At 40.7% G+C, this 18,182-nt stretch overlaps 1 protein-coding gene across 3 annotated transcripts; it reads right to left on the minus strand.

The window, feature by feature from the left end:
* Positions 1 to 1,230: 1,230 nt before the first annotated feature.
* SFPQ (splicing factor proline and glutamine rich) lies at positions 1,231 to 17,821 on the minus strand. 3 transcript variants are annotated; one of them, XM_033157681.1, is made up of 11 exons: positions 16,991 to 17,821; positions 14,656 to 14,844; positions 14,241 to 14,542; positions 14,030 to 14,125; positions 12,425 to 12,621; positions 11,642 to 11,726; positions 11,321 to 11,438; positions 11,066 to 11,114; positions 10,861 to 10,982; positions 2,630 to 2,677; positions 1,231 to 1,294 (listed from the first exon to the last, which is right to left on the minus strand). In XM_033157681.1, exons 1-10 carry the CDS (start codon positions 17,702 to 17,704, stop codon positions 2,654 to 2,656), a joined length of 1,896 nt encoding a protein of 631 aa, XP_033013572.1. In that variant the 5' UTR covers positions 17,705 to 17,821; the 3' UTR covers positions 1,231 to 1,294; positions 2,630 to 2,653. The 3 variants fall into 3 exon arrangements, with proteins under 3 accessions (XP_033013572.1, XP_033013573.1, XP_033013571.1); XM_033157682.1 differs by having other exon boundaries at positions 1,248 to 1,291; XM_033157680.1 differs by lacking the exons at positions 1,231 to 1,294; positions 2,630 to 2,677 and adding an exon at positions 7,672 to 8,109.
* Between the last annotated feature and the right edge of the window lie 361 nt (positions 17,822 to 18,182).

The raw sequence follows: 18,182 nt of genomic DNA on the forward strand, positions 1-18,182 counted from the left end.
TCACAGTAGTTCCATTTCCACAATGTTCTGCCTTCCTGCCTTTATGGATATGGATCCAAGTGCTTTTAAATGTATGACATGGGTGTGATGAGTCCCTAGTCAGTGTGGATTTAGGAGCACACTTAGAGTCCTAATTTCATCCAAAGAAACCTGGGAACTGCAGCTTGTCAAGGGTGCTGAGCTGTAGCTCTGTAAGGGGTCTCATAGCACCTTTCAGCACCCTTAACAATTCCCAAGATTCTTTAGGGGGGGGCATGACTGTTGAAGCAGGCAGACTTGCTGAAATAAAAGTTTTCAGCAAGTGTCTAGCACAATATAGCAGTTTGCCTCCCTGGTGTCTTAAGTAAACTGTTTCCAATCTATATATCAATTGTAAAACTTTGAACCTGGCCTAGTAACAAATAGGCATCCAGTTGTAATATGTTGACAGGGTATCACACTCTTGTTGGTAACCATGCTGCTGCATTCTGCTATCAATTCAGTGGGACTTCCTCTACTAGTACAATCCTAAGCATGTCCTACTTAGCCTTCTAGAAGCAGATTTTCACTTAAAGTACATAACTCAAGTTTGGCACTTCTAAACCTTGATAAACAAGAGTAAGAATCAATTCCCCCCCCCCAGATTATTATGAACTTTTTATAAAGGAGAGTAATCATACTTCAGAGTTTGAATAATTTATTGAAAATTTATTGAAAATTTAAGAGACTGCAACTGAAGCCCTGTACACTTTCCTTTGAAATGCAGGAACAGCTTCTTTCTCCTGTGGAATACAAAGTTAGAATCTTAGCACTAGGAAACAGTATGCATTCAACAGCTAAAACAAGAGCAAAGTTTTAACAGCTAAACCTCAGTGATGCTTTTATTACTATTAAATCAGAACCTGGTTTATCAGATACAAATTAACACAGCAAGTATATCAAGAGAAACATACATTTTAGCTACATTACCAGATTCTGAACCTCTCTATTTTCCCCTCCAGAATAACAGGGCTGCAGCACAGTTCAGAAGGATGTTTCTACCTGAGTGGCATCGTTTGTATGCTTATCAGCATTTTCACATGCATAGTTTTGAATTAGTATTAACTTACACATAAGCAATTTTCTTCCTTCTAATACATTTGTCCTGTAATGCCAAGTACGTATTTAGAAAACGGTTGCTTACAAAAACCAATTATTACACTAAAAATGTCCTAAAGTTCAGCTGCAGCTATTCTACTACATACCTCTATAGTATAGTTAAGGTTTTCCATTCTCCTTCATTCAATCGTGCTGGGACCTACTGGCTAATGCTCTACTGTAAAAAAGTAAAGTTTGAATTACTACATGACTAACAAAAAAACAAAATAGGCATTATTTCAAAGCTTTTCACTGAAGGTACATTAAGGGTAATTTGGTACTGGCTAACGGTGGAATAAACTTTACTTCTGTAGGCAAAGGACTCTCAGATCTTTTCACTTCTAACTTGAAAGAAAATGCATCCAATGCAATGGATTTTAGTTATCAATTCATTGTATTAACATTCAACATTGGACAATTAATGTATTCAAAGAAAAGTCACAGATTAAAGATCTACCACTTATACAAATATACCATTAAAGAATGGCCAAACCTTAGGTAAACTTTCTTAGCATCAAGCAAGAATTTCCTGATCTTTGCTAATATATAGCTTAGGTTTTTTTTGCCACAGCTAACAATTACAATTTCTTGCTTACCTCCCTGAACCAATATAACACAGGAGACTCCGTTACAGGATATTTCTTAAGTGATACATGATAATTCTAAAATCATGGTCAACCTGTGTCTTGATTTGGGGACTTACAAACATAAAATGCCAACTAAGTATCCGTAAAAGCTACTTTCCCACTCAGTATTTAATGCTGCACATTTTCTGATAGATAGCAAACCATTTATTTAAGCTTGGAAGTCTCACTTAGCACAATAGCGCTTACTTCTGAATAAACACCGCAGACATCACTGTACATTTGTTAATTTAAAACCATAGTTGATCGCTTTCATAGGCTCACCTTATCAAGTAAACAAAAAACTCTGAACTAGTACTCTGTACCATACACCACCAAGTACACAGTACTGTACATAAATTGCACCCATCAATAGGAAACTTGCTACCTCTTAGGCTGCTATCTCTAGTGTTACTAGCCAATGACCAAGTCAGAGGGAAGAAAGAAGATAGTGCAATAGGAAGGATAAAGGCTAAATAAAGTATATTAGGTAGACAACCTTCTTCAAGTAAAGGGCTGCATTTTTCCTCAGGGGAAATGGTTGGGGGCTACATACCAGCAATGGGCAGTCAAAGCAAAAGCAGGCAGAAACACCTTTTCTTTCTGTGACCTCATCCATTTGCTTATACCAGAAGGAAAGGTCATACCTCCACAACACACAGTGGAAATCAGCTAAGTGGCAGGATCCTGCAGCCCATGGTGTAGGTGAAGGAAGGTGCAGGACTGCATAGGCGGATTCCTTCATCTCAAGGGTAGACAGATGATGGAGATACTCCCAAATAACCCTTAATCATGGTTAACATTTAAGTCTGATCTCAGCAATCAACAGCCCCTACCTCCAAGTCTTTAGCACCTGGTCACAGGAAAATGCATTAATTTGAGAGTCTTACCTCATACGCAGAAGCACTCTGGTTTCACCCAGCTGGTATTGCCTTCACCTATAAGGATAAGAACGGAAGTTACTAAGGGAATACAGACTGCAGAGTTTCTGAAAACAAAGTTTTAAGTTTAAACGTAAGAGTAACTTATGGAATAGTAAATTGAGGGGAAATTACAAATTCTACCAATATTCAGTTGTTGGGAAGTAGCATGGGGCACAAGAAGCTGAATATTTTATTTCAAATATCGAAACACATTATAGTGAACAAACACAACTAGTCTGAATGAATTAAATCCCAACTGCCAACCTAAGCATAAGGATATGCAGCCAGAGGTACGTTACCCCTTACGTGCAGATGCAAAGCCATTGCATTCAACTATGTGGTTGCTTTTCTGAATTGTTGCCATACACCCCCAACCCCATGAAGCAAATAGTCCTTTGAACTAATGGAAGGCCAGTCTCCTGAAATCTTCACAACAGAAATTGGAATTTGTTTATCAATCTTTCTAGCTTTTTTCTGCAGTTGTCCCTCTATTCCCCCCAACTCCCTTTTCAGTCTCCTTAAGGGCATATAGCGAGTGAAAAGACAACCTTTCCACCTGTAACTAACTCTTAAAACAGCCCTTTAAGAGCTAAGAGACACTGCCAGCCAGCCAATGTGCCAGTTTCCTCAAGTCCACATCTTAGCTTAATACTTTTGCAAAATGGAAGGAACACACATTTTAGGATAAAGCAACACAAATTAATGTTCTTTTCAATCACTAGCTATTTCCGTCATCCGTTCCCACATCTCACATTGTACTGGGATTAAATGCAAGTTTTGTCTGAGGGGAATTTATATACAACCACCATGGGTTTTCATAGGCACATGCTAATGCAACAATCCAGTGGGAAAAGTCTCCCTTTTCTCTTCCCCCTCCCAATCCCACCACCCTCACAGCATTTGCTTAACCCCAGTGAGTGGCATAAAGGCAGATCTGCAACTGACCTGTTGATTCCAACCTTGCTAGCTGTGATGGTGGAAAACAACCAATGGTCCAAACAAACCTAAAAAAGCACAATCTCTTCATATTGGGCTCCATTTAGAATGAGTGACTATAGGCCTTCCTGATTAGCTGGAGATCATTAGCAGATAATATTGTTTGAATGCCGAACTGTCCTCAAACATCTGTTGAGCTATCAGGGGGGGACTGCAGCCAATAAAAGCTTTGCACACTCAGTATAGTAAAGCCTCCCTCCCCCACAAGGTTATGAAGTGCTTCTCTCCTGACAGCACCAGTAATCGGAACCGCCTAGCAGATTACGCATAATGTATTCTGGCACCACACTTCTGAGCTCTTAAATCAGATTTTGTAAGAAATCAAAAGTATTCAAAGACCAGAATGAAGAGTTTAAAAATGGAATACAATGCAAGCACTTTGTTATTTATCATGCCACTCTGACAAAGTGGTATTTTCAGCAGACGAGTTACTGCCTAGGATATGTACTGTATTTCTGTTTGTCACTGCATTTAAGTATGTACCCCATAGCCTTATTCCAATTCATCTGGTCTAAGTGAGAAATACCTATTAAACCCAATTATGCAGAGATCCACACTTACTGGTTATCATCCCACACCAAGTAAACCCTGGGCATACTGGCCAAAACAGATAACTACTGTGGTTGGTACATATTTGCAATCCAACTATTGCAGTTGTTTTATTGCATTCCTAGTGGAGCTATTATCACTAGACTTTGGAGATCTAGCTTAAGCTTGGGCGGAATTAGTTGCACAATGCATATGCTGCTCATACCAGTATTTCACACACACTTTTCGGTGGCAAACTGTTAAAAGTACGGAAGACATGTTTATCCAGTCAGACTGCTGCTGCTATACACAAGATTCATTAATGAATCCTGCTCAATTATTAAAGTCCTTGAAATACAGTACCTATGTTTGACAGAAGCACAGTTCAGCCCTAAGTAAAATATTTCTAAATTCTTGTGCCAGATCAGATGGAAACACTTTTTAAGACACAGAATATTGAACTACCTAGCAAACGAAGCCAACAGACCTGGAGGGTAATACATGTTAGGTATGTAACCCCTTTATGTATTTTCACCATCAATGAAACAGAAGAATCTACACCTTTTTGGCAAGATGTATATGGAACATGAGAAGTGGGAGTTCGATTTTTCAGTGTATCATTTGAACAAATTCCACAGCCATTATTCCACAGCCACCCAAACACATTACATAACTAACCACTAAAGTTACAAAACACCACTCCCCAACCAGCAACCAGGGCAAGTTACATATGAATATACAGCTTTCTAGCCAATAAAGGGCTGAAATGTGGATTTTGCCATGAGAGTGTAAAATGTATTAAGAGTACTTATTCCTATGAGCAACAAACAGGATCTTGAGTAGATATTTACAAGTTGTACTCCCTTTCCCATCCCCATTGATCTCTAAGAATCTTTTTGGTACACAGTAAAGATGGAAAAAAGTCATATGCACGAAGGAATCACGGGTCTGAGGCACACATCTCAGCATCACGGTTAGCTTGCCTAATGCTGATTGCAGGTTAGGCCTCAAATCTAAGCATCATACAGTGTGAGTAGTGCTGCACTGAAATCCCATGGTCAGAAGTGTGATGCCAGAGTACCCCCACAGCAAGATTACACAGAAAGTCACCAAGTTAGATTATAGTGCTTTTTACCTACCTGTATGCAGGCGACAAAGAGAATCTCGGAGCAAGCAGGAATACTACTTCCAGGTCCTAATGTCCACTTGTGGTACTACGTTCCTCACAGTTATGCACTGCGAAAATGCTGACTAAGTGCTGTTATGTAGCAGGCCACTACTTTTTAAACAGTGTCATATTGCAGTCTCAAACTCCAGAAAAAAGCATGCTGCCACAAGTGGTTGCCCAGGAGATGCCAAGAAGTTGTTTTAAAAAAAGCAGATACCACAAAATACGCACAGAAACATAAATTCAGTTTTTCATTATAACCGGCAAGGATGTGGTTATAGCATGCTAGGGGTATAAGAACATGGGAAGATAGAGAAATGTGTACGGAGGCCCTTTTGTTGACTGAAAGCATAGTGGGCATGCAGAAGTGTAATAAGTCACTCTTCTGCTCAAAAAACACCTGCATGTAAGCCCAAAGAAGTGTTTAAAACACATTTTTAAAAAGATAAAAACTTAATAGAACACCCAATTCAGTGAACTCTGAATCAATTAATTTGCTGGTACTTGGGGTCCTGCTTAATATGCTTTGAAGTCAAACTACTATACAGCTATTTAAATGTGCAGTTGTCAAGACTTGCCAGGTAAAGTAAAAGAATAAACTGCAGCTCACTATATCTGTCCAGATTTAACACCAGCCTAGATTTAGACAGAATGAAACAAGAAATGAACCTTAGGAAGGTAATGGGACCATCAGCCTCCTTCACTCTTCAAGATTACAGTACTAGAAAAGAGCATGGTTTAGGGTATGTGCCAGCATCCTAAGGAAAAATGGCATGTAATCTGAAAAATAAACTGAAAATTAGTGTCCACGTCCAGAGACCCCACCACTGTCAATCTGAGTTTCTTCCAGTGGGTGTCACATGAACACCCTTTCAGAAAATGACCTGCAGGTGACTGAGCCCCTAATATCAAATGACAATGAAGCTGAACTTTTACGTTTCACTGACCTGTATACAAGGGTTTCTCTACACAGGTATCCAGCTCAAGAACAGTAAGTTAAACATTTCCCTACTGTTCCTATAGCAGCTGGTTTTGGATCTAACCTCCTGAAAGGTTGTGGAAATGTAGCTCAATCCAACTGCAACACTAAACAATCATCCAGCAGCCTTAACCACCATTTCCCAGCATTCTTGCATTTAAAATGTTGCTTAGCACAGAGCTTTGTGCTAACAGTTTGTATGATCAAGATGTAATAATTGATGGCACCAAGGTTTATCTGCTCCTGTTGCAAACACATTACAGATAGCCCATTATTGCCAAAACAGAGTAACACATTTGAAGTATTAAAAGCTGTAATAGTAAATTGTTGAATAGACATCCAGAATAAAATGCAGAGAATGGTCCAACCAAGCAGGTTGATCATCATTTCATCAACCACAGTATTTTTTGAACTGGGAAACACTTCTCCCAGCATTTTAGGTGCCATCAGGGTATGGAGTCCAGGACACCTTGAATTCATACGTCTTTTAATAAGTTAAGGATGAAAGATTCAACCACCCTACTAGATTTAACACCAAATGTATATAGTGTGGCCTGAGGTGCAAAACTTCCAAATTTTAATATTTAGAACCTCAAGCATCAGGTTTGTCTGGCAATTTACTACAGTGCAGGATACTATGCGTTATTAACCCCAAAGTGACAAAGGATACTTTCATTTCTGTACTCCAGTTCACAAACGATAAGAGTTATAAAATACAAGTTGCCTCCCATCCTAAGTGTTTTCCAAGCATTCTGATTAAACATTAACATTAAAATAGGGCAGCCAGGTCTTATAACACTGAGCATATTGGGGGGATGTCTCACTGAACAATCCTTTAAAAGAAGTTCAGATAGAAGTTCTATACAAGCCATGTTATGAAACCTGAAATGGGAGATGCTTTTAAGATACTCAGCAGCAAATACTACCAAATGTCTGCCAACACATTTCCCTTCTCTGACCATCTTACTCAAGACTAAAGTCTAAGTTTTGTGTGCCTGCATCAGATTGCCTGTGCTTCCTCTTACTGTAGGGCAATTAAAGCCTTTAAGCCCCTTAACACAAAATCAAGTACTAACTGCATTGCAACTTTGGTAGCACGAGCGTAGAGGTGTATTTTCAAGGTGAGTCCACCTCTTAAGTTATTTCATACTCATCTAATTAGGTCTCATTGCATATTGATAGGTCAGTAGCTCAATTAAGACATTTTACAGCAAAGCAGCACCTAGGTCATGTGCCAGACACCAAATTAGATTTCAAGAAATGTATGCACAATGGAAGGTGCAGCATCTTTGCTCTGTATACTTGGATCCAAGAAGGATAACGTTTACGATATAAAAACCATTGCTACATTTAATCTATTTATTTTAGCACAGTAAAAAAAGTTTACACTTGGGAATTCAAATGGCACACCGTACACTGCCATCAAGGTAGGGACGTTATACATCAAAAAAGCTAGGTTTTGAACACTGCATTACATAATTATATTTTTCTTGCCCAGACCACTTACAAATTCTAGGTCATTAAGTTTCTAACATCCATAAAAACATAGCTTTCTTACTAAAATGCAAGAATTAAAAAAAAAGTAGTGTCTAAACAAGACAAACAAAACAAACTGGAATGAAAATCTACAAGTCACATCTAAAATCGGGGTTTTTTGTTTGGGCCTTCATATTCTTCTCTCCCTCTCCCATAAGCTGCTGGAGTTCCAGGCCCCATTCCTCTAGGGCCCTGGCCACCTACAGGCCCCGCACCTCCCTGCCCAAATCGCTCTGGGCGCTATTAGAACATATTAAAGAGTTCATTATATGTAGTTGATGTCCATGTGTTTTAAGTATATATTTTAGAAGGTTCCGTAGTCAACGTTCGTCGATACAATCACCATTGAGCCGATCCACAGGGTACCGGGAACATAGAAAGGAAAAAAGGGTAATTTAATAATTAGTTTAATTTAATACATGCCTTGAGGTATGTTCCCAACTTGATCCATTCTCAATTGCCTGCTTCAGAAAAAAAGATATCCCTGAAGTGCTAAAAATGCAATCATTAGTATAGGCTTGATCTAAAAATTGTCTCAAAAAGAGTATTCTGGGAGTCTGCCACAATTACTTTGCTCATCTGTACTGCAGCACAAAGTTGTCAGTCAACAAGGTCCAAGTAAGCCTAGCCATAGGCCAGGTTCAGCTCCCAAAAGGAGTCATCTTATGTAAAGCAGATGACTACTCACCAGTTTAATAGTATGAGACCATTCTTTTTGTCATGACTCAAGACTAGTCTGCTTACTGAAAATGCAGAAATCTGAGAGCAAAAGTTGTTAAGACACCAATGAAGAACAAGGAATAACATGAGCCTAATGATAGATTTAACTAACCAAGACAAAGTAATATGAACTGTTTGCACAGCATTTTGTTTTTTAAGTAGACTGCTCTAAACAGCCCCATAGAGGTCCCTAACCTCATGAGGTTTAGCAAGAAGTCCACTATGACTCTGCAGCTACTGAATGCTTTCAATTGGTTTCCCATGCCACAAAAGTTCAGACAATGATAAAGCAGAGCAGTTAACTTTCCAATTATCTGCTTATTTTCTTTTATTGAGCTATTAGGCACCAAGTAGTGTGAAATGGATCAAATATTTCATATTTAGTCCTGTGAGGTTAAACCTAGAACTTTCATACAAAAAAGGCTTTCTAGAAGCCAATTCATTCAGCATGGCTGCTTTGAAAACTAACTGTATGAATCCCTTTAACCAGATACACATGCAGATTTATTTTGTGAAAGGCTCATATACACACCCAGTTTTCTCCCCAGTAATCCCACAAACCAAAACCTAAAATGCTCCAACCACAAAAATCACTAATAACAAATCACATGCATGAGCCCTTCACTGATTTGCATAGGTATCCAATCTTGGAATCACCAAGAGTCTGGAATCCCTGGTGTGCCAACAAGCAACCTCGGTAAAATTTCCTCCTGGTTATTTTAAAATCCCTGAAGGCCAAGAATAAGCATATCCTGTGAGGAAAGTCTACTTTTAAAGGTTATTAGCAGGCAAGGCAGCACACTGCTACATGCAAAGCACTGCCCACTGGAACTTCAAGCATTCTTCCAATACCACAGTTCCAAGACTTGAGTATTTCATATGCACTGTTTGTAGTATTAAAATTTTGAAAACGTTTCTCTAGGATTTACCAGACTACCTATTTCAATAGAAGCCTAAAACTAATTGCTAATCCTTTAAACTGCAAGGTTACTTAGTACCTAGCACACCATCTTAAGAACTAGTTTTCCTGTGGGGAGGATTTTGTTTCCACAAAAAGTGGCACAAAAGGTGGTTTATCTTAGTGAGCAAAAAGCTGTAATGCACACATTCATCTTGTCCCCACACTTGGCCATGAATTTTAAATCATGCATTAGAGCACACCCTTAAGGTGTATATGTACACCACACCAGCACTGACTACACTTGGATTACAGAATATATACTTTTATCAGTTATGAGCACTGCTGCCATGCCATTACATTATTCGAAGCAGGCCCAGAGACCATACCACACATATAGTGTGATACTGCATATTTTTACAAGGCCTACTGTACTAGTACAGGCATAATGCATGGAGGAAAAGTCTATCAATATATCTACTAGTCCACCATGGCTATACAGAGCCTCCAAATTCAGAGGCACTATCCAACTACGTGCCAGTTAGCTAGGGAGCAGCAAATTCAAAGAGCGCTGCCTTCATGCCTTCCTTGTGGTCATCCAGATGCATCTGATTGGCCACTGTGGGAAAGAGAATTTGTGGCCACAAACCTTTGATCTCATCCAACAGGGCTATTAAGTAAGTTAATTTAAGCAGTATCTAAACATCATGACCGAATTATATATTGTCCTTTCAGCATCAACAAGCAACTTAATCAAGAAGTACCGTACAATGAGAACCTGCCTACCTTGAGCAAGAACTGCTTTCTTCACATGCTATGGCAGAAGCCAACAAATACAATACGGTATACTGTTTGTATTTGACTGCTCACTACTGTCTACCTGTGACTAATCAGCTGCATTAAGTAGTAAAAAGTATGGGTTTCACAAGGTGCGCTGATTATGATTAGGCTTGGAAGAGTGTGCCTCCATCTATTTTACAAGTATTTCACTTTTATGTCCCACAGTTAACTCAAGTTCAGAAAGTGACAGACCACTTCTGCTCATTAAGCTAACAACAAGAACTTGTAATTTTCCCAAAGACATGACTTGATGAATTCCTTCCAAGCTTAACCAAAGAACTCCAAACCCAACCAGCTACTGAAAGAGCAATACCCGAAGCAGGAGTGTCCGAATAGAACTCCCACCATACCAAGCAAAGACATGGCTCAGCTTTACATTGCCCAACAAGCCCCTTGCTTTGCACTATTCACACTTCTGGAAAAAGGAAGCCTAACTCAAAATGTAGATCACCTAGAATCAAAACAGGTAAGAAGTGTTTCACATCTACGGAATTTGTTTGGAATTGAAGTCAAGCTGCCACAGGATACATTACCATATCGCTTCCCATCATGGAGCCACTCATAGATGCTTGTCCAACTCCAGGACTGGTTTCATAGCCAAGGCCAGTACCACCTCCTAAAGGTGGGAATTTCTGAGCAGCTGTACCATAAGGATCTATAAAAGAAATCCAGGTGGTTATATGCAGGATAGATTACAATCATTCTTGTGTGAAAAGTTTTAACTGAAAAATTATTTACCTCCCATGTTCATTGTGCTGGTACCTCCCATTCTCATGTCCCTCTCCCTCTACAAAAAGCAAAATACAGTTTTAGGAAATCAGAGTAAGATAGCACTATGTCTCATGAAATTGCTGAAATAGACAGCAAAACTGGAGGAATATTTTAGAATTCCAAGTACAGAATTAAGAATGTATTTTGAACTCCTAGGGATCAAAACATGAGGTGCAAGCACCTGAGCAACCAATTACTGCGATTCTCATAGCCCTAACTTACAGGGTCCATGTAACCCATTCTACTGTAACTTTCTTCTCTCTGTCTTCTCATTTGTTCTTCCATCTCACGTTGGCGGATCATCATCTCTTCTTCCCGCCTACGGCGCTCTTCTTCCTGTCTGAAAATTCAGATTATCCATTAGATTCCAGAATATCACTAAATTCTGCATCTCTGTAAACTTAAAACTCTGTACTGATTAAGTACCATGAAACTGTCAAACTTTATTCAAAGAGCCAACGTCAATGATAATCTGAACACAATTAAAGAAACAAATATGATAAACCGCACTCCAAGACATGAAACAAAAAGAAGTATTTTTACCTCAGCTGGATTTCTTTGCGTTTTTGCATCTCTTGATTGTGAAGTTCTTCCATACGCCTCAGTTCTTCTTGTCGCCTCATTAGATCTGAAAATTTGATTTAACATTATTATCACCAATTCACCATACATCATAAGCATCTTGCTTATTCCAAAACAGAATGAGAATTTTTTAAAAAGTAGTCATGTGTGAAGTTAAGCTAAAGTTTCAGCAGTGAAATTCTTGTCCCCTACATAGTACAACCAGCTGTCTCGTTTCCCTGCTTAAAATCACATTGTTCTCATCAAATTTATGATGGCATATATATCTATATAGGGCAAACATTGCATTGGCAATGACCTAACTATTTCCAGCCAGTGGTCTGAAGGTGGGCATTCACATCTTGCAGTGCCTCTCCAAGAAGCACTCCAACCATTACACTTCCATTTGTAAATGGGATTGAGGTACAGTGGTACCACTGGATGCGAACGGGATCCGTTCTGGAGCCCCGTTCCCATCATGAGCAGAACGCATCATGAAGTGTCGAGTCTGCGCACATGCGCAGTGCAATTCGGCACTTCTGCACATGACATTTCACGCGTCTGCACATGCGTGAACCGCTGAACCTAGAAGTAACCCGTTCCGGTAGTTCCAGGTTCTGCACGTTCGTAACCTGCACCGAACGCAACCCACAGCGGCCGTAACACGAGGTATGACTGTACTTTAAATCTGATAATGCTCTTCAGGCAAGTTTTGCAAGCACTCTTGAGTCTGGGGAGGAAATCAAGCAATGACTGGCATAATACCTTGGCGCAAAAGATTTGCCTGATGCTCATGGTATGCATCTTCCATTTCACTTTCCAGTTTGTCCTTGGCATCTTTCATGTTTTTCTCCACCTGATCTCTCTGTTGTTTCTCCATTTCATCCAAAGACTTCCATCGCTGAGAGTATTCATATTCAAAACTTCCAGGCTGTGCAAACCGTGGAGGAGTCTCTCTCTCCCTAGATACCAATTGAAAACCCAGTTAATAATGACAGTAGAGCTAATTTGCCAAAAAGGTCAGCGGCAATATTCATCAAGTCAGGTAACTAGTAATGAGAAATTCAGGACTAGTGAAAATCCATATGGAAACTTAGAATTAGGACATTAAGGAATTTTTAGTATCGCTATATTTACTGAGAACCATTAATAAATGATAGGGAAAAGGACCAGCTAATCAAACTGTGCTGACAGTTACTTTTCTGATTAAGACAAATGCACAGAAATATTGGATGGAAAAAGTACTTTAGAGAATTATCCACTTTTATAAATGTACTGTTTCATAAAATAAAATTAAAGACAAATCCAATACCCTGTGGTTACTGAGCTCTTCTGTTCTCATGGGGGGGGCTTACAATTGATATTTTAAACTTCTGCAAACCTTGGGAGGCCTTTCAGCATACTGATTGATACCTCTCCCTTTTCAGTGGTTCTGATTTGGGTTCTAATCCTGTCAGCATTAAGTCACGTATTTAAAATTCTAGTTGTACGCAATACTAGCCAAATGTAATGTGTCAAATTGCTATCCCAAAGCAGCACAATTTATGTTGTGCTAGCAGGTTTAGTGACCTTTCCCTCTTAAAAACCTGAATGGAAGGCAGGGGTGGGAAACCCATGTCCCATGGACAAACACTGCTGACTTCAGCCGATGTGTGGCAAGACAGCCAAATCAAGTATGTAAACTGTCTTCATTCCCCTCTGCTTCTTTTTATTGTCTTCATTCCCCTCTGCTTCAACTGCTGCTACTCATTCCTCCTGTAGCACTGGCCAGGTGGTAAGAAAGAGGCTTTGACAGGTGGCTAAGACAACCCACCTGTCAATCATGTTGTGTGACATGTGATTGACAGGTCTGCAATCCAACAAACCTGTCAAATTTTGTGTGCTAGATTAATTGTGACAAGGACTTGGCCTACAGAGCCTCAGAATTTCTCAACTCTGGTGGTAAAGTATGCTATTGAGTTTCCATGTCTTGAAGTAATCCCACATAAAGTTTTAATTTCAGTATCACACTAAATGCATTTTACTGAATTTCCACCAAAATATGTCACTTCAACTACTTTTAGCTATTAACAAAACTTTTCAGATACATCATGTAAAATTAACATGACGTGCATTTAGTAAGCAAAATTAATATACGTCAAATCAGATCTCCATCCATTTAGCTTAGTGGGAAATTTCTCAAGGCTTTTTAGGTTCAGAAAACACACATCACTGAGAAGGTATGACTTACAGACCCCCAAAGAAAGACTTTTTTTAAAAAAATGTATGGTATGTTAATGGTTGAAGGTAAAAAAAAACACAGCACTTCGAGCATTATAAACTACAATCACTATTAAGTTATGCTAATCATACATGTTTAAATGTGCTTACTTTTGATACATTGGATTTTTCTGAGCCAGCTTTTCTGGAAGACCATCTTCATCATCCAACTGTTCAAGGGGCTCCACAATAACAGGTCTTGGAGTACTAAAAATAAAAACAAAAGACAGCTTAAACAGTTGCTGAAATTTTCAAGTTGCATGTAATGGATTGAAAACTACCATAACCACACAAATTCCAATCAGTTATTACATTTACTCACGTTGTCAAAAGAAAGACACCTTCAGAGCAACGTTCAAATGCTTTCCGAGCTGCTGGCTTAGATGCAAATTCAACAATGCCCTTTCCAGTTGATCTGCCACGATCATCTACAATCACAATGGCTCTTTCGATTGGGCCAAACTGAGAAAATGCTTCCTCCAGCAATTCATTGGATACATATGGGGAAAGATTACGCACAGAAAGAGCAGCAGCATGGGTGGCAAAACGCACACGAAGCTGCCGTCCTCTCATGGGAGTATCATCAAGTTCAGCCTTTGCAATTTCAGCCAGAGCTCGAGATTCCTGTGATTAACAAAAATGTTACATCTTTTAAATTCTTAACCTTTTAACTGTGCATAACATTAAGCAATAATATATTATAACACACATGAAAAATTTATAGAAATGACACTCACCAGTTTAATAAACCCAAAGCCTTTTCCTTTGTTGATAAAGACTTCACCAGGTTCACCATATTTAGAAAATAACCTTTTAAATTCCTCCTCCGTTATATCAGCAGGCAAGTTCCCAACAAAGAGACGACAGCGCTGTGTGTAGGTCTTCTCTCCAGGCCGTCTCAGAAGCGACAAATTGGCTTTAAAGCCCTAAAAAAATAATTAATGTCATACTTTATTTACTAAGCTTTCAGGAACTGCTAACTATGCAGAATAATGGTAACTCTGCTATATGAAGCTAATATGATGCGAACCTACTCCCGGGAATAACAGCAGCTAATCTCTATCACCCTCCTGATGTTGCTAAACTATAACCTATTGCTTATATTTAAGGCTTAAGAAACCACTTTTTAACAAATGTTTTAGATGCATTGTACATAAAAATATCAAAGAACATACATAGCAAATATCTATAACTACATATTAAAAAAATCATCCCTGACTATTGGCCATGCTAGGTGGGGCTGATAGGAGTGCAGAGTTCAACATCATCAGGGTATGTGTTGCTGATTCCCCATATCTGCTCTAAAAGACCATCAAATTACTATTAACTCCATCCCTTTCTTATGTACATTTACACAACTGCACACTGCCAGTGCCTAGCTAAATGCATGTCAAAATTCCAAACCAGCACACCAATCTGTAATAATCAGTTCTACTCTTCTGCCCCACCCCAAGCTATCACCTTGCTTACTTAACCAATGGTTGCAATTTTTAAAGAAACAAGTTTTCCTCTTAAGAGAAAAAAAGCTCTACCAAACAGCTTTATAGCCACTTAGTAATTTTCCATTCCCATTCCACTAGGCTACATAATCAATCAGTGTACATGTTACTCAATAACTCCTATTTGAGTATGTCCATTTTCATGGAAAGGAAATATATTCTAATTGATGCCTGCCACAATGCTGTCTTTTTATGACAATTGCAATTTCCAAAGTACTTCAAAAGTTTTCCACCCATACCAAATTCTTAACATAATATTAGACTGAACAACTTTTTCCAAATTAGAATTATGACAAACAGTATTTTAGTCGAAAAGAGCACTAATTTCCTTCTTGAACACTATCCCTACTAAACACAGCAGATCTGTACACTCACTAGAATTATCACTGAACATAAATTGGAGTTCTATCAATGGCATAACCTGCTACATTTCAGAGACATACCATGCTGCATTCTGTGTCATGATCTTGCTTTGAAAACTAGCTTTGTCCCATTATGATATGACCACTGCAGCTCATCAAACCCACCCTATCCCAAAGCCTGTGCATACAGTGCCCAGTACACTACCCTTGCATTTTTTAAAGTACAGTACAGCCTCTAAAACAGAAGCAGGCACTTAAGCTCCAGTCCATTCAAATGTCATCTACTGAAACAATCATGTTAATACCATTCTTCAGAGTTCACCAATACATGGCCGGAATATATACCTACACTTGAAATCCAATCACATAAGCACAGAAAGACTTCTATGACAAACCGATTTCCTGCTTTTTCTACAGCTGCCTTGGCACAGCCAGCCCCTCATCTGGAGCAAAACTCCTCCCAAGAAAAAGCATTCCAGACCACTGTATGGCTAAACTGCCAGCATTTCTCAACAACTAGTAACAGTGTATCAGCAAACATAATGCAAGCTCTCCTTTGCTCTTTACTCACACACCCATCACACTTCTACACAGCCTTTAGAACGAAAATGACTTTCCCACTCCACTCAAAAGTGTTTCCCATGTCAAACTGCAAATGGCCTATCACAAAAAAACAAATCATTTCACTTGTTAAGTACACTGTAGTACTAGATGCCTGTCCTCTTTCACCCCCATCTTAAGATCCGTAAACTTTTTCCAGTCACTTTACTTTTTCATTGTTAAAAGCTTTAAAGCTCCACCTAGGAAATTTTTAAGAGCAAGATAACCGTAACTTAACTCCCATTGCTGTTGCTACGACAGAATGCAAAATCTGCCCTGAGCTCCCTGAAATAAGAAGAATTTTGGGGCAGAGTAAACTTCGGGACAAGATGTAAATAAACGGTGGACGTGTTTTTTAAAAAACCAAGATACCACAAGATTTAAATTGAGCCAGTTTTACCTATTCAATCCCGCCACTGACTCCACCCCTTTTAACTCATGGCCACGCCCACTCCCCGAAGCAACACATGCACATGCGCATCTCAAGCGATCAAAATGGCGCCGAGGAACGCCACACAGGGCGAGGAGAGAATAGCAAGCCGTATGAGCCGCCATCTTGTCCCGAATGCCTGTCACGACAGGGCTGGTTAAGGGCCCACAAATCTACCCACCTCAGCATCGGACATTTTCTCCCCGCCGGCCCCCTGCTGTTGCTGCTGCTGCTGCGAGTGCTGGTGCTGTTGCTGAGAAGGGTGCTGGTGCTGGTGCTGATGCTGGCCTTGTCCTCCGCGCCTCTCGCCGCCGCCGCGGTGCTGTCCGGGCCCTCCGCCCTTGGGGCCTCCTCCTTGTAGGGGGCCTCCCGGCCCGCCCTTTAAGGCACTTTGCCCTCCGCCGCCTCCAGAGGTCTGACCGGGACCCTTTTTAGGACCCCCCTGGACTGGACTTTGGCTGGGCGGCGCCGCCTGCTGCTGAGTCGGCGGCTGATCCCCACCTCGGCCGCCGCTCTGGAGCCCGGCAGAGGCAGCAGGAGCAGAAACCGAGTTCGGAGTGGGGGCCGAGGAAGAGACCGGAGGCGCTTGGCCGACCTGGTTCTGGGTGGGCCCCACGGAAGGTGACGAGGCTGCTGGGCTGGAGGAAACGGAGACGGAGGCCGCTGAGGAAGGAGGAGTGGAGGCCGAGCTGGGTGGCTTGGCAGGCTCCGGCTTCGGGGGGCCTCCAAGACCACCGCCAATGTGGTGGTGGCCCCCACGGGACTGGCCCATCCCGCCTGCCATGCCGGGCGGCGGCGAACGGAAGTCATGGTTCCCCGGGAGGCCGCCTCGGCCTCCGCCGCCCCCGCGCCGATGGAAGCCGCCTCCACGGCTACGGAAACGGTCTCTCGACATGGCAAAAATGGTGGCGGTTGGGGTGGTACCGTTCAGCGACACGACTCTTTTCTCCTCCTCGGAGTCCGACCAAGATCAAAATGGCGACAGGCGCTGAGGTAAAAACGGCCTCGCTGCCGCCTTTGTCCCACCTTTATATAGCCTCGCAGAACAAGCGCAAACTCCGCCTCTCTTTTTCCCCGCCACGGCCAATCCAATAAGCAATCCCCCTGGTCGGATTGATGAGGACATTAACCAATCAGTTTGTCAAGTTGTTTTCCTTACAGGAAAAAAGGGCGGAGGAAAAATCCGCTTCTCCCTCTATGCAACTCACTTAGCCAATAGTGAGGCACAATACAAGAAAGATTGACGGGGAAATTACACAATAGGCATTTGAGTTGGTAGATAGAAGGCGGGCAACGTCCGTTAACTTCTCTCTGCATTGATTGGGTCGTTTGGTCAGCAGAAGGCGTGGCTTAGTAATACATGTAACTAATAG

Source organism: Lacerta agilis, chromosome 8 (assembly GCF_009819535.1).
Source record: "Lacerta agilis isolate rLacAgi1 chromosome 8, rLacAgi1.pri, whole genome shotgun sequence".
NCBI lineage: Eukaryota > Metazoa > Chordata > Lepidosauria > Squamata > Lacertidae > Lacerta > Lacerta agilis.